At 39.3% G+C, this 18,448-nt stretch overlaps 1 protein-coding gene across 6 annotated transcripts in view; it reads left to right on the top strand.

The window, feature by feature from the left end:
• The window catches only part of PPP1R12A (protein phosphatase 1 regulatory subunit 12A), a 190,562-nt gene that overhangs the window by 107,957 nt on the left and 64,157 nt on the right, over positions 1–18,448 (top strand). For all 6 annotated transcript variants that reach the window (XM_060245126.1, XM_060245129.1, XM_060245131.1 and 3 more), the window contains exons 6-8: positions 11,348–11,422; positions 13,561–13,649; positions 13,858–14,015. In XM_060245126.1, the coding sequence (XP_060101109.1) occupies positions 11,348–11,422; positions 13,561–13,649; positions 13,858–14,015 (322 nt within the window). The remainder of the gene's footprint in view (positions 1–11,347; positions 11,423–13,560; positions 13,650–13,857; positions 14,016–18,448) is intronic.

The following is an 18,448-nucleotide window of genomic DNA, read 5'->3' as shown; positions in this document are numbered from 1 at the left end:
ATGGGACACAGGCTGGAAGGGGAGCCAGCCCTCTTGTGTCTCAATCTCCTTCCGTTCCAATTTTCCCTGCTCCCACCGCTATACTTTCCCCTCCCCAGGAGCACTGGAATCCCCTGGCCAGTCATCTCTTACTGATGGTCTTCACAGAGTCTCAGATCACCAGCAGCGCACACAGCAAGTATCCTGCTTTTCTACCCACTACCTAGTGCTCTATCCACTAATAATTCCTATGACCTGATTGAAAAACTTGTTCCTACTGCTAGTAATTATAATTTTTTTTGTTCTTTTTCCCGTCCTAGCCAATTTGTTCAAAAAGACCCCCCCCCCCCCACACTACCTTTCTATCCAACCAATTGGCAAAATTTATACCTTAGTTCAATTTAGCAGAACAAAATCAATTTAGGTCCAAATACACTCAATTTTTAAAAACCTCAGGATGAGCAATAACATATGGGTAGGTTCACCAGTATGAAGACAGTCTAAAACCACTGCGATGTATCACAGCCAATGATTCATTAACTGGAGGACAGATTTTAAAATGCAAGTGTTCTTAAAAAAAAGGCTGGTAGGTCTTGGAGTGTCTTGAAGTGTCTTTAAGATCTTTAAAGTGCTGGTGCAAGGTGCAAAAAAGTGGCAGGGGAGCAAAAGTGGCAGAGTGCAAAGGTAACAGTCCTTTCAAAGTGCTGGTGCGCAGTGCAAAGTAGCAGTTCTCTTAAAGTGCAGATATACAGTATAGCGATGGTAGGCTATTTAGTAAAGTGCTAATGCAGGATACCAGAGTAGTAGTTCTCAAGGGCTAGTAACTCTCTCACGAGCCAACGGGTTTCCTCTCTCTCTCCCCTGGCCAGCAACGCCCTCATTGGACGTCACAATGACCAGGGGTACTGAGACTCCCCCTTGAGCTCCTGGCCACTCCTTCCTTATAGCACCAGCCGCCGGGTCGGGCCAGCCCCCATCCCCCTCACCGGGGGCCGGGGCGCCCTACCCCCTGGCTCTCAACCCGCACCGCTTCACACTCCTCACTGATCTTCCGCCAGCTCCTTGCTCCTCCCGATTGATGGCCCAGAGTCCTTGCCTCCTTGCACCGCCACTCCCGTCGTTACTCTCCGCCAATTCACCACTCCTACTACCCCCACAGCTCCAAGCTCCAATCGTGTCCGTAACTCCCTGTCGACGGTCCAGGCCAGCGCCATCCCAACAGCTGCTCGGTCGCCACGCACCACCAGCTCTCCACTGGCCTCGCCGACTCTCTGCCCCCACTGCCAAATCAGTTCCTTGCTTCGGGCTGCGGCTGTGGCCAAGTGTAGGCCAGTATTCCCCACCGAGCACTCCGCTCTGCTAGTCTCGCCGCTGCTTTCTGGGACTCTCTCCTCAGCCTTCTCTGTACGCTCCACTCACTCTGTCACCAGCACACCTCCAGATAAGTCCTCCTCTCCTCCAAGACTCCTCTAAATCTGGTGGGTAACATTTCAGGCAGGTTACTTTGTTTCTCAGAGCCTCAGCACCCAGGCTCTCGCTCACGCCGCCATCTTGGAGAAAGTTGACTGATCTCGATCTCGCTCAGATTTGACTTTCACCCAGGAAGCCATAAACAGTGCAACCAGTTATCTAGTTACAGTAAGGCTAAGGTTTTTATTTGAACCCTTTATTGGTTTACTGTTGACTGAAATACTTGTTTATGATTAAAACTATGGTTTAAACCAGTTTGTTTCTAATTTGATAAGCTGTAATGTTATATTTAGTTGTTTTAAATTTGCACACTGTCCTGCCTGCATACAGATGTATTCTTCAGTGACAACACAGTATGCAAGCTTGCATACATAGTGAGAAATCCAAACCAGGTGTGTTTGTGATCACTAAAACAATGACGTTACATCAGAAATGGCAACACAAGATATGAGTATCTGCATATAGTGAATTTCTGTAGGACTGTGTTCCTTCATAATTTTAAGATGGATACTTGCAGGCTCCATAATGACTAAACTTTGCTCTTGTGATGCATGCAATTTATTTATTTATTTGCCATATTTCTATATTATTTTCTTCATTGCTCAAAGTAGTAAATTTGAATGCGAAGTGTGTTGAGAGCCAGTGTGGCATAGTCCTTGAATCTGGAAGAACTATTCAAATCCCTGCTCAGTTGTAAAATTCACTTGATTCAGACACTGTTAGCCCAGCCTATTTGATAGGGTTGTAGTGACAATAAAAGGGGTATAATCTCATGGAAGTCACTCTGAATTCCTGGGAAGAATGATAGGATAAAAATTGTATGTTTTCTCTGTGATTTTAGCTAGCTTTTTATCATATAGTTTATACTAATACTGCTGTGGTTCCATCTAATGCCTTGCACACTGACATATGTCATTATCTCTTGGTGTGTGTTGGTTCAAGATGGGTAGCCATGTTAGTCTGTAGAAGTAAAAAAGAGCAAGAGTCCAGTAACCCCTTAAAGACTAACACAATTTGTGGCAGGGTATGAGCTTTCATGAGTCACAAATTCCCAAAGCATATATACAGTGTTGGAGTGCTGACGTGTCCCAGCTTCAGTGACAAAGTGTCTGGAATAACAAGGGAATAGACTCACCTGTTTAGCAGACAAGCAAGGAGATATAAACACACACACAACCCTCTACCTAAGTTTTAATATAAAATTTAAGATAAGTCTAAGTGAAAATGGTTAGAATTAGGGATGGGCACGAAGTAGGGAAGTGGTGGTTCATTTTGATCCCTGGTTTGTTTAGTCATAAGATTCATTGGTTTGTGTTTAATTTTTTTTTAATTTTCTGAACCGATTTATGGTTTTTTAGTTCATTTGGTTCAGGGAGGGTAGAACAGCCCCTGTGTGGGCTAAGAAACCAAACTTGTGGCAAACTCTTCAGCGAACTCTCCTGTACCTGTTGTCCAAGTTTGGTGAGAACTGGATTTTGGGGGGCCCAAAGCAGGTTCCTCTAGCACAGCTGGTTTTGGTAAACTGATAGAAATCAAACATTAAAACAAAAGCTTATGATTTATTAATAATGGTGATGCAGCCCAGTCAAGGAGAACATTTCCCAGAATGGCTCAGCAAGTTGGTTTTGAAAGCAAAAAAATAAAACAGCCACACTGGTATGAGCAGAATAGTAACTTACTGCAGAATCACTAAATTTTGAAAAAAGGAAGGTAATAAACATGAGCTTCTGTAGCTCAGGTCCCTGAAAACCACAGAGGCTCAAGGAAGTTGGTTTATTCTATCTAGATTCTATGTGATTAAAAGACATCAAAGCCCACCAAAATAACAAATTAGGATTTGAAATAAAATTGTAGAAGTTAGGGAAGAAATAGAAGGGGACGGGTGTCTTTGAAACCAGTAGGGCACAAAAAAGTTGGTTCTATGAATAAACAAACCCCAGCAATAACAAATAAGTTTGGGGGAAATAAAACAAACAAACCCAGCACAAACAGCTTCCCCTTGGGGCTAAGGTCCCTTAAGCTTCAGAAGAGCAATTGGCAACATCTTCCCAGGTGGGAGAGGTGTTTAAAATTGTCCCACAATGTGGGACTGGAGGACAATAGGAGTCTCTAAATTCTAGCATGTAGCGATAGCCAGATCAAGAAGCACATAATGCAATTACCTCATGCAGAAGCTGCTTGCAAAGTGAAAGCTGCTGACAAAGGTTGTGGCAATAAATACCAGCTGCTCTCATGGAGCAGAATAGAAGCTTCATTATGGGCTCTCAGAGCTGCCAGTCAAGCTGTGGACAAACTGCTATGGGTGTTTCTAGGACTCCCAGAACTCCACCTCCAGTGTTGCCTAGAAATTGATTGCATCAGTACCAGACTATGTGGAAGAATGAACCGATAATGAACCAAATGAACCACCAAGGAAATACCTGGTTCACTTTCCAGTTTGTGCATGATGCGATGAAATGAACCAATTTGGAACAAAACACAAATTGACCCATTTTGAGCATGAATCGTGATTTGTGGTTCGCTTTGTGCCCATGACTAGTTAGAATAGTAACGGCAAATAATAATAATAATGATAATACTTTAGGTACCAGCATTTTGTAATTTCTCAGTGTTGTAACTGCTCAAACTACTCATTTGTAGCTAATTTTATTTCTCATTTTAGTTCTGTTCTAATTTTCTGGTCTAGAACTAATTTTAGTTCTCTCATAGCTGCTCAAACTACTCAGCTGTAGCTATTTTTAGTTTTAAACAGGCTCAAGAGGTTCCTAGCTAGTTTGACTGCATTACAAGAGGGATAAACAGAGGTTCAAACAAAGGACAAGGATTAAGCTGATGTCACAGGGCTAGTTTAAACTCTAATATTGCTTTTAGAACTATTACACCTATAGATTAAAGTACTAATACTAGAGGCTATGAATAGTGAGCTCACAGATAAGACTAAACCCTAGGCAGATATTTGTAATAAGAAAAAAGAAAACAAATAACAAAACAAACTGCAGCTAGAGTTTAAGTACAGCTAGGGCTTAAACAGAGGGTCCACTTTTAAACTAAATCTAAAATTTTAAACTAATTCTCACAGTCTTTAAAGAAGGGTGGTTTTTTTCTTAGAGGAAAGCAAGCACTTTAGATATCTTCTGTAACTGCTGAGTCTATTCAGCTGGAGTCCCCCTTAATCCAAGCCTGGAAGGGCTAAATTAACATTTGAAATTAAATTAGCATTTGAAGTAAAAGGCAGCCTGGGAAGGAGAGGAGCTCTTGTCTGAGCAATACCTATTGTTAATCAACCAGAGGGTAGCTCACTCATCCTCCTTTATTGGTTAGCTCCCAATCAGTGTGATTGGCTGCAGTTGGGTGTGGAGATTTGGCCTGAACTCTTAGACATTGTGGGCATTTCAGAAACTTGGTAGGTTGAAGATCAGGGCTTTTTTTGTAGAAAAAGCCCAGCAGGGACTTATATGCATATTAGACCACACCCCCTGATGTCACCATTGTTTCACACAGGGCTTTTTGTAGAAAAAACCAGCAGGAACTCATTTGCATATTAGGCCACACTCCCTGTGATCAAGCCAGCCAGAAGTGTGTTCCTGTGCATTCCTGCTTGAAAAAACCCCTGCTGAAGATAAGCAGTGGGATATAGAGATTTCTGGATATAAATTAAAATGGAAGTGAAGAGAGGCAAGGGTCAGAGGTGGAATGGGTCTGCATGTCAGAGAAGGTATACAGTCCAGTAAAATTGAGGATCTAAAACAAATAGATTATTTGTTTACAGAAACTCTGTGAGTAGAAATAGTGGGCCCAAAAGGAAGCTTAACTCTGGGAGTTTATTGCTCTCCAGATCATAGTTAAATGTTCTCAAATGGTTCAGCTATTTACAGTCCCCCAGCCATTTTGTCTCCCAGATTATTTGGTGTTATATGCTTGCAAAGACAAGGCAGAGTGCATATTTATTTGATTTTGAAATGTTTACTGAAATGGTCAACGGTACTTTAATTCATTTTCACACACATTCATATGCAAATATACATATTTACACTTTTAAATAAGACATTAGGAAATGTCTGCATTATTCCAGTTTTCTTCTTTTGACAAATGGCTTAACTTTTAAAATATAAAGTTCTATACCTTTCTTCCCAGTTTTATAGAGCAGCAAGAGAGATTACAGAGACATTCAGAGGCCCAAGTGGCTCAAGAAAATTGTATTAACTAACGTAATCACTTGGAGTTCATTTTAAATGGATTTGGGTGACATGTTTTGTAAGAAGGCTTTAAATCAGTGTTCATTCACAAAATCATAATGTGTATTCTCCTTTCTATTTACCCGAGCTTCCTAATCCTCCTGCAAATCTGTTGTTGGTTCTTTCCAGGGCTCTTTTTCTAGCAGCTCCTCTGCATATTAGGCCACGCCCCCCTGATGTAGCCAATCCTCTAAAAGCTTAGAGGGCTCTTAGTACAGGGCCTATTGTAAGCTCCAGGTGATTTGGCTACAGCAGGGGGGCGTGGCCTAATATGCAGAGGAGCTCCTGCTAGAAAAAAAGAGCCCTGGTTCTTTCATTCACCATACCATAAGGTACTTTCAAGCTGATGCTCAGTCAGTTTTCAGAGAAGAGCCACGTTTTGAATGGCTTTATTTTGTAAAGCATTTTATTTTGTAAAGCATTGCCGTTGTTTATATAGGCTGAGAAGAGTTTAGACGTTCTCATTGCAGTTATCATGGAGAAAAGAATGCCTCCCTGTCTTTTGACTAAAATGCAAAGTTTTCTTGAGCACTTCAGTTAGGACCTTTCTGAGCAGACTAAAACCATTTTAAAAAAATATTTGGGGTCTATAATGCTTGGGCTCCAAGAACTGCTACTACTTAGGGTTGCCAAGTCCCATTTTTAAAATATCTGGGGACTTTGGGGGTGGAGCCAGGAGACTTTGGGGGTGGAGCCAGGAGACACTGGGGTGGAGCTAGGGGAGGGGAGGAAACGGCGCCGCGCTGCCGTGGCTGCTCCTCCGAGATAGGCTCAGGCTGGGCCCATCTCGGAGGAGCAGCTGCGGGGGGGGGAGGCGTTGCGGCGGCGTCGCGCGCTCCGCCTCTGCATTGGAATGGGGGGGGGTGGAGGCGGGCCAGGAGCGTGGCGAGCCGCGAGTCTGGGTCCTAGAGGGGCCCGGATTCGCGGCTCGCCATGCTCCTGGCCCGCCTCCACCCTCCCCTTCTCTGCTTTGGCTGCTCCTCCGAGATGGGCTCAGCCTGGGCCCATCTCGGAGGAGCAGCTGCGGGGAGGGAGGGGGCGGCAGCAGCGCGGCAGCATCGCCCACTCTGGGATGGGGTGCCTGCCGTTTCCCCCCCTCCCCCGGCTTCTGTTTTTTGGGGGAGCGGGGGAAGAGGGTGGAAAACCTGGCATCCCCCGCCAGAGCGGAAGGGTTGGGAAGGCTACTACTACTGTATGTTGCCAAGCTACTACTGTGTGTTGCCAAGGATTGCATGCACTCAATAGAATATATAATACTTGTTTTTATCATTAAATGTTATTGAAACTCTCCTCCAATTCAAATGCCGTTTGCATGTGACATGGGGAATGGAAGTGTTACTCCAGCGCAACCATGTTGATTTTAGTGGGTTGACACCAGAGTAACTGTACATAGTGTTACATTAGTAGAGAAGCCCGCTTAAAATCTATTAGGGACAGGGCCTTCTCTGTTATGGCCCCTTCATGGTGGAACCAGCTGCCCGAGGAGGTGAGGGCCCTGCGGGACCTTACTCAGTTCCACAGGGCCTGTAAGACAACCCTCTTCCGGCTGGCGTACACCTAACTGGCATAGGAAACTAAGTGTAGTTCTATCAGATTCTTGTTATGCATACTGCCGCAATGCTTAAATGTTTTAATTTTAAATGTTTTAAATGTCTTAAATACCTAATTTAAAATTTTATGTTTGATTTATCTGTTGTAAGCCGCCCTGAGCCACCTTGGTGGGAAGGGCGGGATATAAAAAATAAATAAATAAATAAATAAATAAGATACTCAGCACTTGGCAATTCCTTGAAGTGTTTCCATTAAGAAATATGTTTGAATTGCAGCATTTGGAGTTTCTGTGATTCACTGATTCACATTGGCTTATTTTGCAGTTTTATGTCATTTGATACAGTCAATAAGTGGTTGAGGATGCATAATGTAAATTGATTTCAAATTTTACTTGATAAGACCATCTAAAAATAAGGGACCCATTAACATTTGTATATGATAATTATGTTTAGATTTTAAAAGTTGGGTGAATCCAGTAACAGAGTTCACTTAATTTAAAAAAAGAAAGAAATGATGTTGTGTAAGAGAACAGCTGTAAACACTATTAATGGTAGTGAAACAGACAATATTTCAGATGTATGCCGGAGATGTAGCGAGTGATCCGAAGCTGGCTTTACATATGTGGAGTTACCCTTTATGGTGAAGGAAGTATTTTGTATTTATCTCTAAAACTCCACAAACTAAATCCAAAATCATTGATCTGTGTGTATAAATGATTGAGCAGCCTCATACGGTTGAAAATATTAGAAATGCTATAGAAATCACAGATTTAGACACTCTGTGAATATTTACATAGATATTTGTGGGATTACACTAGTTGTATTTAACTTCTCATTATTGCTTGGATGTACTGAAAACTGCTTCTATGGCAGATGTCAGAAAATTGTACCATAGGAGAACCAAATTGTAGATTAGTAATGAGCATAATTGGTTGCAAACACCCTTTGGTCTAGCATTAGTATTGAGAACATTAGAAATAATGTTAAGGAAAATCTTAGATGAAAATTGTAATCCCGATTATGCTAAAATATTGCTGCATAAAATTAGGCAAGGGAGAGGCACATTGTTTCTTTTTCTTGTGAATGGTTGACAACCACCCCCCTCCGGTGATGTCTGTGTAAAGCTAAGTGCAAAAATAAACACCACCACTATGATTATTATTACTAGAAGATATTTATGAACTTTCTAATTTTAATTCATAAACAAATGCAGTATTCCAATATCATCAATTTCATATGTAAGTAAACATCCAGCATATATTATTCAATCCAAATACAATATTATGTCAATCCAAGTCCATATTATGTAAAATCTGTTCACAAAGTTGTATTCCAAGATTAATAAACAATATTATGATAGTTCTCCTTTGTTGAAAAATGATTGGTTCAAACCCTCAAATTGGAAGGTTCTCACCATCAAATTGATGTTTAGTTCAATGTATTCAATGATGTTCTGACCATGTAGAATTAAATCAATTTGAATTGCAGCCATACATGTTTTTATCCACAATGACAATATGTATGTCCATATCCAGATAGTCCCAGCTAACAGATTGCTTGCTTGGAATTCCATTTCACATCACCATTTTATCAGTCAGAACTCCATATCATATTCATGACACACTTTACCAATCATATGTAATTCTCACAATCTTCAAAGAAGGAAACCATCAAACAACCTTAGCTTTGTAAAGTTGACATAGATTCATATAAGAAATATTAGGAATAGGACTTTAAAATATTTTGGGAATTATTCATTATATATTCTTATATTCACACTATAATAATGCATTGTTTTCATTTTAAAACAAAGAATATTGGTTAAAGTAGTTTGCTAGCAAGAAGAGTATTGGGTGAGTAAAGCAACAAGAAAGACCTGTGTCTTAAAGTTACATGTAAAATCAAATGTGCATCTCAAACTTCTTTCTTTAAAGATCTGTTCATGTAAGAGAAGTAGCTAGAAGTTAGCAGCATTGAATCACACAGTTGTAGCATCTTCTCCTCTTCATAGTAAACTCTAAACATGGAACTCAAGAGTTTGGTCACAGTACATAATGATCAGATTATGCACTGTGACTGAACTCTTTGTAGTTTGAACTCCCTAACTTTCTAAACAATAAACAATGACATTCTGAAGGACACCTTTATCAGGAATTATAATGGCAGCTTATAATTAATATTTTGTCATGCTTACTCACTTGGATCATTCTTTGTAATTCCAAATGTGAACTAACTGTTCTAAAGCAGTGCTACTCTTTTGTTTTTTATGCTGAGTTCTTGAATATAAAACTCATGTTATAGGTCAGAGGTGTCAAAGTAATTTGTTATGAGGGCCAGATCTGACATAAATGAGACCTTGCTGGGCTAGGCCATGCGTGTCATAAAATGTAATGCTAGATAGTGGAGATATAAACTTTATAGGGCACAGACAAACACAAGTAAATATTTTTTTTACTTAAAATAAAACATGCTTAAAACATTACCATATTTGCAATATTTTAACAATCTCTGATAACTGACACCTCTTGCTCTGAATTATTGCATTAAATCTGGAGACAATGTCTGTTCTGTAGTAATCTTGACTACACTGTCAAGGTGTGTATCTGTAAAGTGCAAGCCTACTTTTGATTTATTGATGTTCACAATAGAAATCTCATGGTCAATGCTTTGTGCTCTAGGGCTCGGGAAAACTTGAAATGGTTGAGCATTGTGAGCTTTTGTACATAAGTGCTTTATGTGCTGGTTAAGAACATGTGAAGGCACCATAGACAGAAGGCTGTGTGTTTATCTATAAAACTATAATCTTACCCAGAAAAATAACTGCAAATCCTATGAGGCACTGCAAGAATAGAGAGACAGCCAGGATAGTGGTCGCTACAAGCCTACTATCTGGGAAGCCTGGGTTCAGCATCTTCAGTCTACATAGGCAATGTTCTGGACACACACTCTCAGCCTAATCCACGTCACTGTGGATTGTTCCCATTGCTTTCCTATTGAGAAATACTGGATCGAGGCATGAATACAGTGAAAAGCGGGAGGGAACCCAGTTACACCCAGGAGAGCCCTGACAAAATGAGCGTAACAACACAGCTCATACCTTGAATAAAACTGTGTTAAAGTTCTTAGAGGTGATTTTTGCATTTCTCCAGTTGGATTGAGGCAGCCAAGCAAAACATGCTCTGCTCTTCCCCCGTTCCCCAAGAGCGGAGGATGGAGGAGAAGCCTCAGCCAATGCAGGGGCTTGGCTCTGTAGCTCTGCTGTTTGATTAAGAGCCAGTTTCAGAACCACCACATTGTAAAAAGAGTTTGATGCTTACTAAAGGTATGCGAATTTAAAGCTGACAGCATCTTGGGTTCGTTTATAAGAACATTCCCTATGCCTCCAGTGATTTAAAAAATCTGTGTGTAATGAGACTGCTGTTATCTGACTATAGGGCTGCCAAGCCCCCGGTCAGGGCGAGGAATCCCCTGCCAGGGAGGTTCCCAACCCACTGGCCCACATTGGGCCAGCGGGGGGAACCTCCCGTGACATAGATAGCATGATGACATCACCTGGAAGTGACATTGCGCCGGCGACGTCACATGGCGGCCACTCTAGGTGTTTCTGGGATGCTCTAGCCATTTGGGAGGGGAAACTATGGTACAGTAGGTACCATAGAGTTTTTCCCTCCCAAATGGCTAGAGCGTCCTGGAAAACCATAGAATTTCCCCGGAAATGCCTAGAGTGGTTGCTACACCATGTCGTGATGACGTCACTCATGGGTGACTTCATTGCACTGTGTGTGCTTTGCGCACGCAAGGTAAATCCCCCACTGGAGGCTTCAAGGAACTTGGCAACCTTACCTGACTACCTGCAGAATGATTCAAATTACCTAGGTTTACAAAATTGTCAGAATGGTTAAAATGAAAACTAACAGTTAAAAATAATTTCTCTTTGAATGTATACTTTGAATGTATACAATAGTGGGAGGAGGGTGCCTGTGTTGGGCCTGGCTATTTTTAATTAGATTTCTTGGTAATATTACCAATGGTTTGTGACCAGTTTAAATGACATTGTAATCCCAAATGACTTTAACTCATCTCATATATTGGAAATTGCTTATTCTCCTGCAGGGCCAAACGGCATTTGATGTAGCAGATGAAGACATTTTAGGATATTTAGAAGAACTACAAAAGAAACAAAATATGGTAAGCTCCTTTTGCCTTGCAAGAAAACCCATAACTGCCTTAACTCAGTCTACTCAATGCAAAAGAACAGTGGCAGCACAATATATAAAATACAAAAATACAAAATATTGTGCACAAACAAACACTCTTGACTGGTGTATACAAAGTTCTATTATCATGAAATGAACAGCCTACAACAGTGGGCATACATTCATACAGTATAAATAGAAAACAAACAACAGTCTCAAAACAATATTCCAAGGAGGACCCCACACAGTCACTGAGTTTTCCAAACTGAGTACTAATACTCAATAATAAAGTTGCACAGGAGTCCCTCCATTGCTTGTTGACTTCTGAAGGACAAATTCTAGCCTTCACGCAAACCCCGGCTTTGATTGCGTTCCGCTGCTCCTGCAGCTTCCTCGTAAGTCAACTGAAACCTCCAGCCAAGTTCTTTCTCAAACGCCCATTTTGGTATCTGCCGCAAATTAAGATACCAAAATGGGCGTTTGAGAAAGAACTTGGCTGGAGGTTTCAGTTGACTTACGAGGAAGCTGCAGGAGCAGCGGAACACAATCAAAGCCGGGGTTTGCGTGAAGGCTAGAATTTGTCCTTCAGAAGTCAATAAGCAACGGAGGGACTCCTGTGCAACTTTATTATTGAGTCTTAGTACTCAGTTTGGAAAACTCAGTGACTGTGTGGGGTCCTCCTTGGAATATTGTTTTGAGACTGTTGTTTGTTTTCTATTTATACTGTATGAATGTATGCCCACTGTTGTAGGCTGTTCATTTCATGATAATAGAACTTCGTATACACCAGTCAAGAGTGTTTGTTTGTGCACAATATTTTGTATTTTTGTATTAACTCGGTCCACTGGCTTATTTTACATCTACAGTCTGGTATTACCTCTTCAGGGTTTTAGATAGAGGTCTTTCCCAGTCCTGCTTCCTGATATTCCTTTACAGAAGATGCTTGGAATACAATATTAATCACTGAAAGCATGTGTTCTGTCACTGAACCATAATCCTATTCTTATTAGCTGATTGTCCTCACATAATTTGTATACAGGAGATGAATGCCACTTGAATGTAAAGAATGTATTGTATACCTCTAAGTCCCATCAGTGTTTTAGCAAAAGTATGAATTTTCTGAGCATGTTGTGTGTCTCCTGTTCTCTTTCACTCAGATACATACACTGGGTTGGATCCAGTGGTCTGCTAGTGCATGCAAGGATAATGGATCATCTGTTTTGCCCTTTCCCCAGCAGCTGTTTCCAGCACCAGGAAAGTTGATTCCTGAGGTTGTGGGATCCACAAGGAGCAATAGTTAAAGTATGTTGAGGGAAAAGTCGCAGTGAGGAAAAAGGTGACATCTCTTCCTCTTTTCTCTTCTGTCAGCAGAACTCTGTTGATGAAAGAGGCAGTAAGAGTGCTCCCTTCTTCATCAGTGCAACACACATGCTCATGGCTACTATTTCAAGTTGGTCCAATGATCCTGGGAATTAACTTCCTTTACAGGAGACGTTTGGAATACAATATTCATCACTGAAAGCATGTGTTCTGTCAATGAACCATAATCCTATTCTTATTAGCTGGTTGTCATCACATAATTTGTATACAGGAGATGAATGCCACTGAATGTAAAGAATGTATTGTAAACCTCTGTCATAATACATATTATCTGTGTGTCAGAAATGGCTGCTTGGAGGACTGGAAAGCAGGAAATTTCCAAGAACACAGTTGTCTTCTGATGCTGCTCAATTTAACCCAGTTTCTGTGTACTTTTGCTGATTTTATTTTGATGGTGAATAAAGCCTAGAAAATTGGAAATCCTGAAAAGAATTTTTATGTGATGCTCTTGCCTTCCTGCTGTATCAGACACTGAGTGTTCTGATGTTGGTATTGCAGTTTAGTTTTTCATATTCATTGGAAATTCCTAAAATTGAGATACTTTCTCTTTTGTCATCTATTGAAAGTATTATGGAAGTTGAAGATAAAGATTTATTGTAGAGTCTTTTGGAATAAATAGCAAAGGTAATTGATGATCTTTTTAATTGTAAATATTTTTCTAGAATATTGCTACTTCAGTGATTTAAAAGATTTTTCTGTGTGTATTCTCCTTTGTAGCATTATAATTAAAGTTATTTGTATCTTCTAAAGCTTCACAGTGAAAAAAAGGAAAAGAAATCACCGCTAATTGAATCTACAGCCAATATGGACAATAATCAGACTCAAAAGCCATTTAAAAAGTAAGTAGAATGTACTCAAGTTAGGAACATTTTTTTTCAAGGTAGGAAGTAGTTGAATTGGAAAATGCTGGAAGAGATTAGGAAGGTTAGCTAATTAGTTATCACTCATAGGGACATCTGATCTCACTGGTTGCTGCTGTCACAACCCTCCTGATGCCCAGTTTATTCTGAAGCTAGTGAAATATAAATAATGTGTATTTTCTTTCAGTAAAGAGACTTTGATCATTGAACAAGACAAGAATGCATCTAACATTGAATCTTTAGAACAAGAAAAAGTGGATGAAGAGGAAGAAGGAAAGAAAGATGAATCCAGTTGCTCCAGTGAAGAGGATGAGGAGGAAGACTCTGAATCTGAAGCAGAAACAGGTAGAGCAAGTGCTTTGCTTTGACAATCAGATTTTAGATTTATCTGCACTGTTCCTAGTAGAGCATATTAGTTGTCCCCTTTTAATCCAGGTACACTCTGTAACAGTCTGATCAAGCAGGTCAGGAGATTCTACCCTTCTAGCTTTTCAGATAGGTTGTAAAACTGAATGACTCTGCAGAGCATTTGGATCAAGCCTGAATTTGGCTTGCTGCAGGTATGTGCACAGGGTATTTTTATATTGATTTTCTTTCTTTTATTTATGTATTAAAAGTTTTTAATCATGTGATTTTATGAGATGTTACCTGCCTTGGGTCCTGACTTGGTCAGAAGAAAGGTCCATCCCCACAATCCATCTACATTATTGTGTTTTGTCCTAAGCTTTCCCCAAAGAGCTCAAGGGAATAGCATAATTTCCCCTTGAGTGCTGCTGCATAACATGCTGCACACCCTTGGGATAGATCCAGATCTGCCATTTTTTATGGTTATACTATTCTGACAAACAGGGCCAGAATAGACAAGAGAGGTTTATATTACACAGAATACACAGAATTGTCAAGCAGAAAGAGGGAAGCAAATTCTGAGTTATAGCAAATCAAATCACTTGGAGTGTAAATACATATATTTTATCCTAACCCAGATTTCTGAGAAACTTGTTTCAGTTTTAGCCTTAATAGTGTAAGAAAGATAATAGCCTGAAGGGGTTAATGAACAGGTTGGCACTGGCTGAGAACCTATACTTACTAGGAATGGTGGGCAGAGTTAGCTTGCTTAAAAGTGCTCTCCAACTGCTATTACTTTCCTCAGCCACTGGGGACCATTGTCCCTTGCACTTGAGGCTAATACTGATAGAGGGGTGTCCTAAATACTCATTCTCTTCAAAGAGGATAGAGAGGGTGGGTATTAATGTACATGCCAAAGGCCATGGCATTTTAAGATACAAGATAAACCATATATAAATATAGTAAATCTGTCTTGCAGCAAGTGGTGAATCTACATATATTTCTATATCTGTATCACCATAACAGTTTAGTTGGCAACTTGTAAAAGCCTTCCTTCATCTTTAGCTTCATTATTTTGCAGTATTGCAGTTTTAACATTAATTTTAAAATAATCAAAGTGCTCCACTTCTATTTCATTTTATAAGCATACTGTAAGACTGGAGATTCAAATGTTAATGAGTGCGTGTTTTTCCTTAGCAGCTTGAAGTTTTTCATACTGATCATTTTGGCATTTCTTGAGCTACATGACTCTCATTACTGTGTTTCCTGTTGCTACTATGTAGTCTTGTGCCAGGAAAATATGACTGTGATACAAGAATTAATTTATGTAAACTTGGAGGATTTTAAATATCAACAAGGCTTTCATCATACTTTATTTGGCATGCTAGGCTTAGGCTTTTCCCTGGAGCTGAATCTCTCTGTTCCAAATTTGTGCTTCCTACTTTCTCCCATTATATATTTTAAGGCAGATTCACAGTGTAAAAGTTCTGGCACCTGAAATATTTATGTGTAAATATATTGAAATTTAAAATAGTAATGTTTTGAGTAGAAAGAATAAATTCTGAAATGCTAGAAGATGGTTACATTTTCATTATTCAGGTACAGAAATATTAAAGACCAAATAAGTAATTGTCTTATTTCTTTCAAGATTTTGTTAAGACTATTAAAAAGCAACTCCGAACATTCTTTTCAGATAGGCACTGGGGATGGTCCAGTCTCTTCCTACAGAAACCATGTGCTGAACTTTAGGGAGGGATTATCATATCCTGTGCCTTGCTCTAGTGGTTTCCTGAAGCACATGCTAAGCCATGCATACACGTTGCTGCGAGAATGTGGTAGACTGGACTGTGATCCTAATTTGAAACATGTTCTTTTGAAAGATCAACTTTTACAAGTTTATGTTTTTTTCAGTAATTATTCAACCTAACTAGTTTCATCACTGTATCATGAATTGCTTTAAATTATGTTAATTTCATCAAATGGTGTTTTTCTTCAAGTGTCCAGCTTGTTTCGCTCTAGAGAAAAGAATTCAAATGTATAGACAGAATCAAGCCCTCTCTTCTTAACAACAACAAAAAAGTTCTCAGCTAATGGTGATATACCTACCATTAGTCAAATTTACTTGTATCCTGTAAGCACATGGAAATGTGGTGTTTGTGGTGGTGTTTGAGGTCTGCTTGGTGAGAAAAAGTAGTGCATCTGCTAAACATATTTATATTTTGACCAAGTAGAGCCCTCTTAAGGGCGTATGCTACTTCTCACAGATAATGAAGCTCAAAACCATAATTTTTTAAATCTTGTTAGGACCACTAGGTTATACTCAAATTGAGCTGGGAGGCAGAAGAAACTATGAAATTAGCAATCCTTGCTGCTCTTCTTTTATTGTAGCACTTGGTGGAATCTTCTGTGACTTGTGAACTGTAATCAGTCTTCTAATGCAGACAACATATTTTCAGATGGCTGGCATCTCTGCTTGGACTTTGTAAAAAAAACATTTCTTAGTAGAATGCATGCCAACTAGGACCCTGATGCACACAAAGTCTTACTACTAATTTAATTGATCAAGATCCCTCCCTGAACCATGTTCAGAATCCTATGTGAGCCCTTCAGTTTAGATACAAAAAATGAACCTGACGGTCGTGATACTTTTTATTTTAACTCCTTAATATTATCCCGCCCCCACAATTTTGTCATTCAGCCATATGCTTCTAAGAGCTTTTTTTATATGAAGATGCTTCCTATGGGGGAAGCAATATACTGCTTTATGTTTAACATGGTTAAATTATGTTGAGACATATTGACAGGTAGTGGTTTCTCAGTAGGAATAAGCCTTGGAAATCATTGGTGTTGTAAATTTCCCTACCCATCAATGCAAAGCTTGTTGACTTCTGAATCAAATGAACAAAGAAGAAGGGGGGGTGGCAAACAATCCAAAATTTAGTGAAAATGCTGCAAGGGTCAAGCTACAGCAAATAAAATAATATCAAAATAAATATATATTTATGTGATGTACGCAGTAGTAAAATTTAAAAAACACAGAGCCTGAATATCAGGCTGCACTAAGAGTCAGAACAAGCTTTACTTAAGCTGTAATCATTTCCCATACAAAGTTGATGAACGTGTCAAATGACTAACACAAGACCGTACATGTTTCAGCCTCAAGGCCATTCCTCAGTACTCAATAGTACATACTTGGAAAAAAATGCAAAAAGTAATGTTCATCAATCCTGACCAGATGTTTTTATCTGGAAATACAAATGGAAAGAGAGACGAAAAAAGTGAAATTGTTATAATAGAAATAAGCATTATTAATGCTATATTGATTTTTTTAAAAAAAATTCTGCGATTGTATATTGTGTGGTGTGATGTAAACTTATAAAGCAGGCCATGGATCCCTTTACATGGTAAATGCTCTTACATGAATCTTAATTGATGTTATGATATATAAACAAAAATTATATATGAGCTGAGTTTTGAAAATATACAAATGAACGTTTAAACTTGAGAACATTTAAACTTGCAAACAAACTTGGTATAAAGTTTTCAATGTGTCTGGATTTCAACCCACAATTGAAATCAAAAGGCACATTTGTCATAATAAGGTCAGATATATGATGGAATGAAAGGATGATACAGTACCTTTGCAGTATAAGAGCAGTTACCAGTTACCATGACCTACAAAAGGCACATTTGTCATAATAAGGTCAGATATACGATGGAATGAAAGGATGATACAGTACCTTTGCAGTATAAGAGCAGTTACCAGTTACCATGACCTACTTTATATTGATATATATTATTTTCTGGATGTGTTTTTTTTAAAGTATATATTGTTGACCATTGAGGAAGGCTCCTGAGGCCCTTGTGTTGGTCATTTGACATGTATATAAATTTTGTATAAGAAATTATTACAGTGTACATTACAATTATTACAGTGTCCTGACTCTTAATGCAGTGTGATATCAGTTTTTAGCTTTACTATTCTGTACTATTCTGTAGATTCTATAATAAATATTTATTTTGATATAATTTTATTTTCTGTAGCTTGACCCTTGTAGCATTTCCAGAATCAGATGAACAACAGATTGTTTGTTCTGCTGCCTGTTAACCAGGATTCAATCCATAGTTTAATGCTCATTTGTAGACAAGAAAACAAACCACAATGTGTTGTTCATCCCATTTTAAGATCAGAAACCTGGTTTGCTAGGAACAGGAAGTCTTTCCTATCCAATACATGGGTGGAAAAGGAGTGTGGAAGCCTAAAAACTTCTACTGCTTGTTCTCGTCGTAAATCATAATTTGTCACTAAATGTGAATTCATCCTTAATCCATCTTGCAATGCATATTGATAGTGCTCTATAATTAATGCTACTAAATAGCCAAACAGGTTTTAGAGCATAGTCTGTTTACTTGCTACATCTGCTGAACTTGAA

The sequence above is a fragment of the Heteronotia binoei genome, chromosome 8, assembly GCF_032191835.1.
Source record: "Heteronotia binoei isolate CCM8104 ecotype False Entrance Well chromosome 8, APGP_CSIRO_Hbin_v1, whole genome shotgun sequence".
Taxonomy (NCBI): domain Eukaryota; kingdom Metazoa; phylum Chordata; class Lepidosauria; order Squamata; family Gekkonidae; genus Heteronotia; species Heteronotia binoei.
This window is presented reverse-complemented; position numbering and strand designations above follow the sequence as displayed.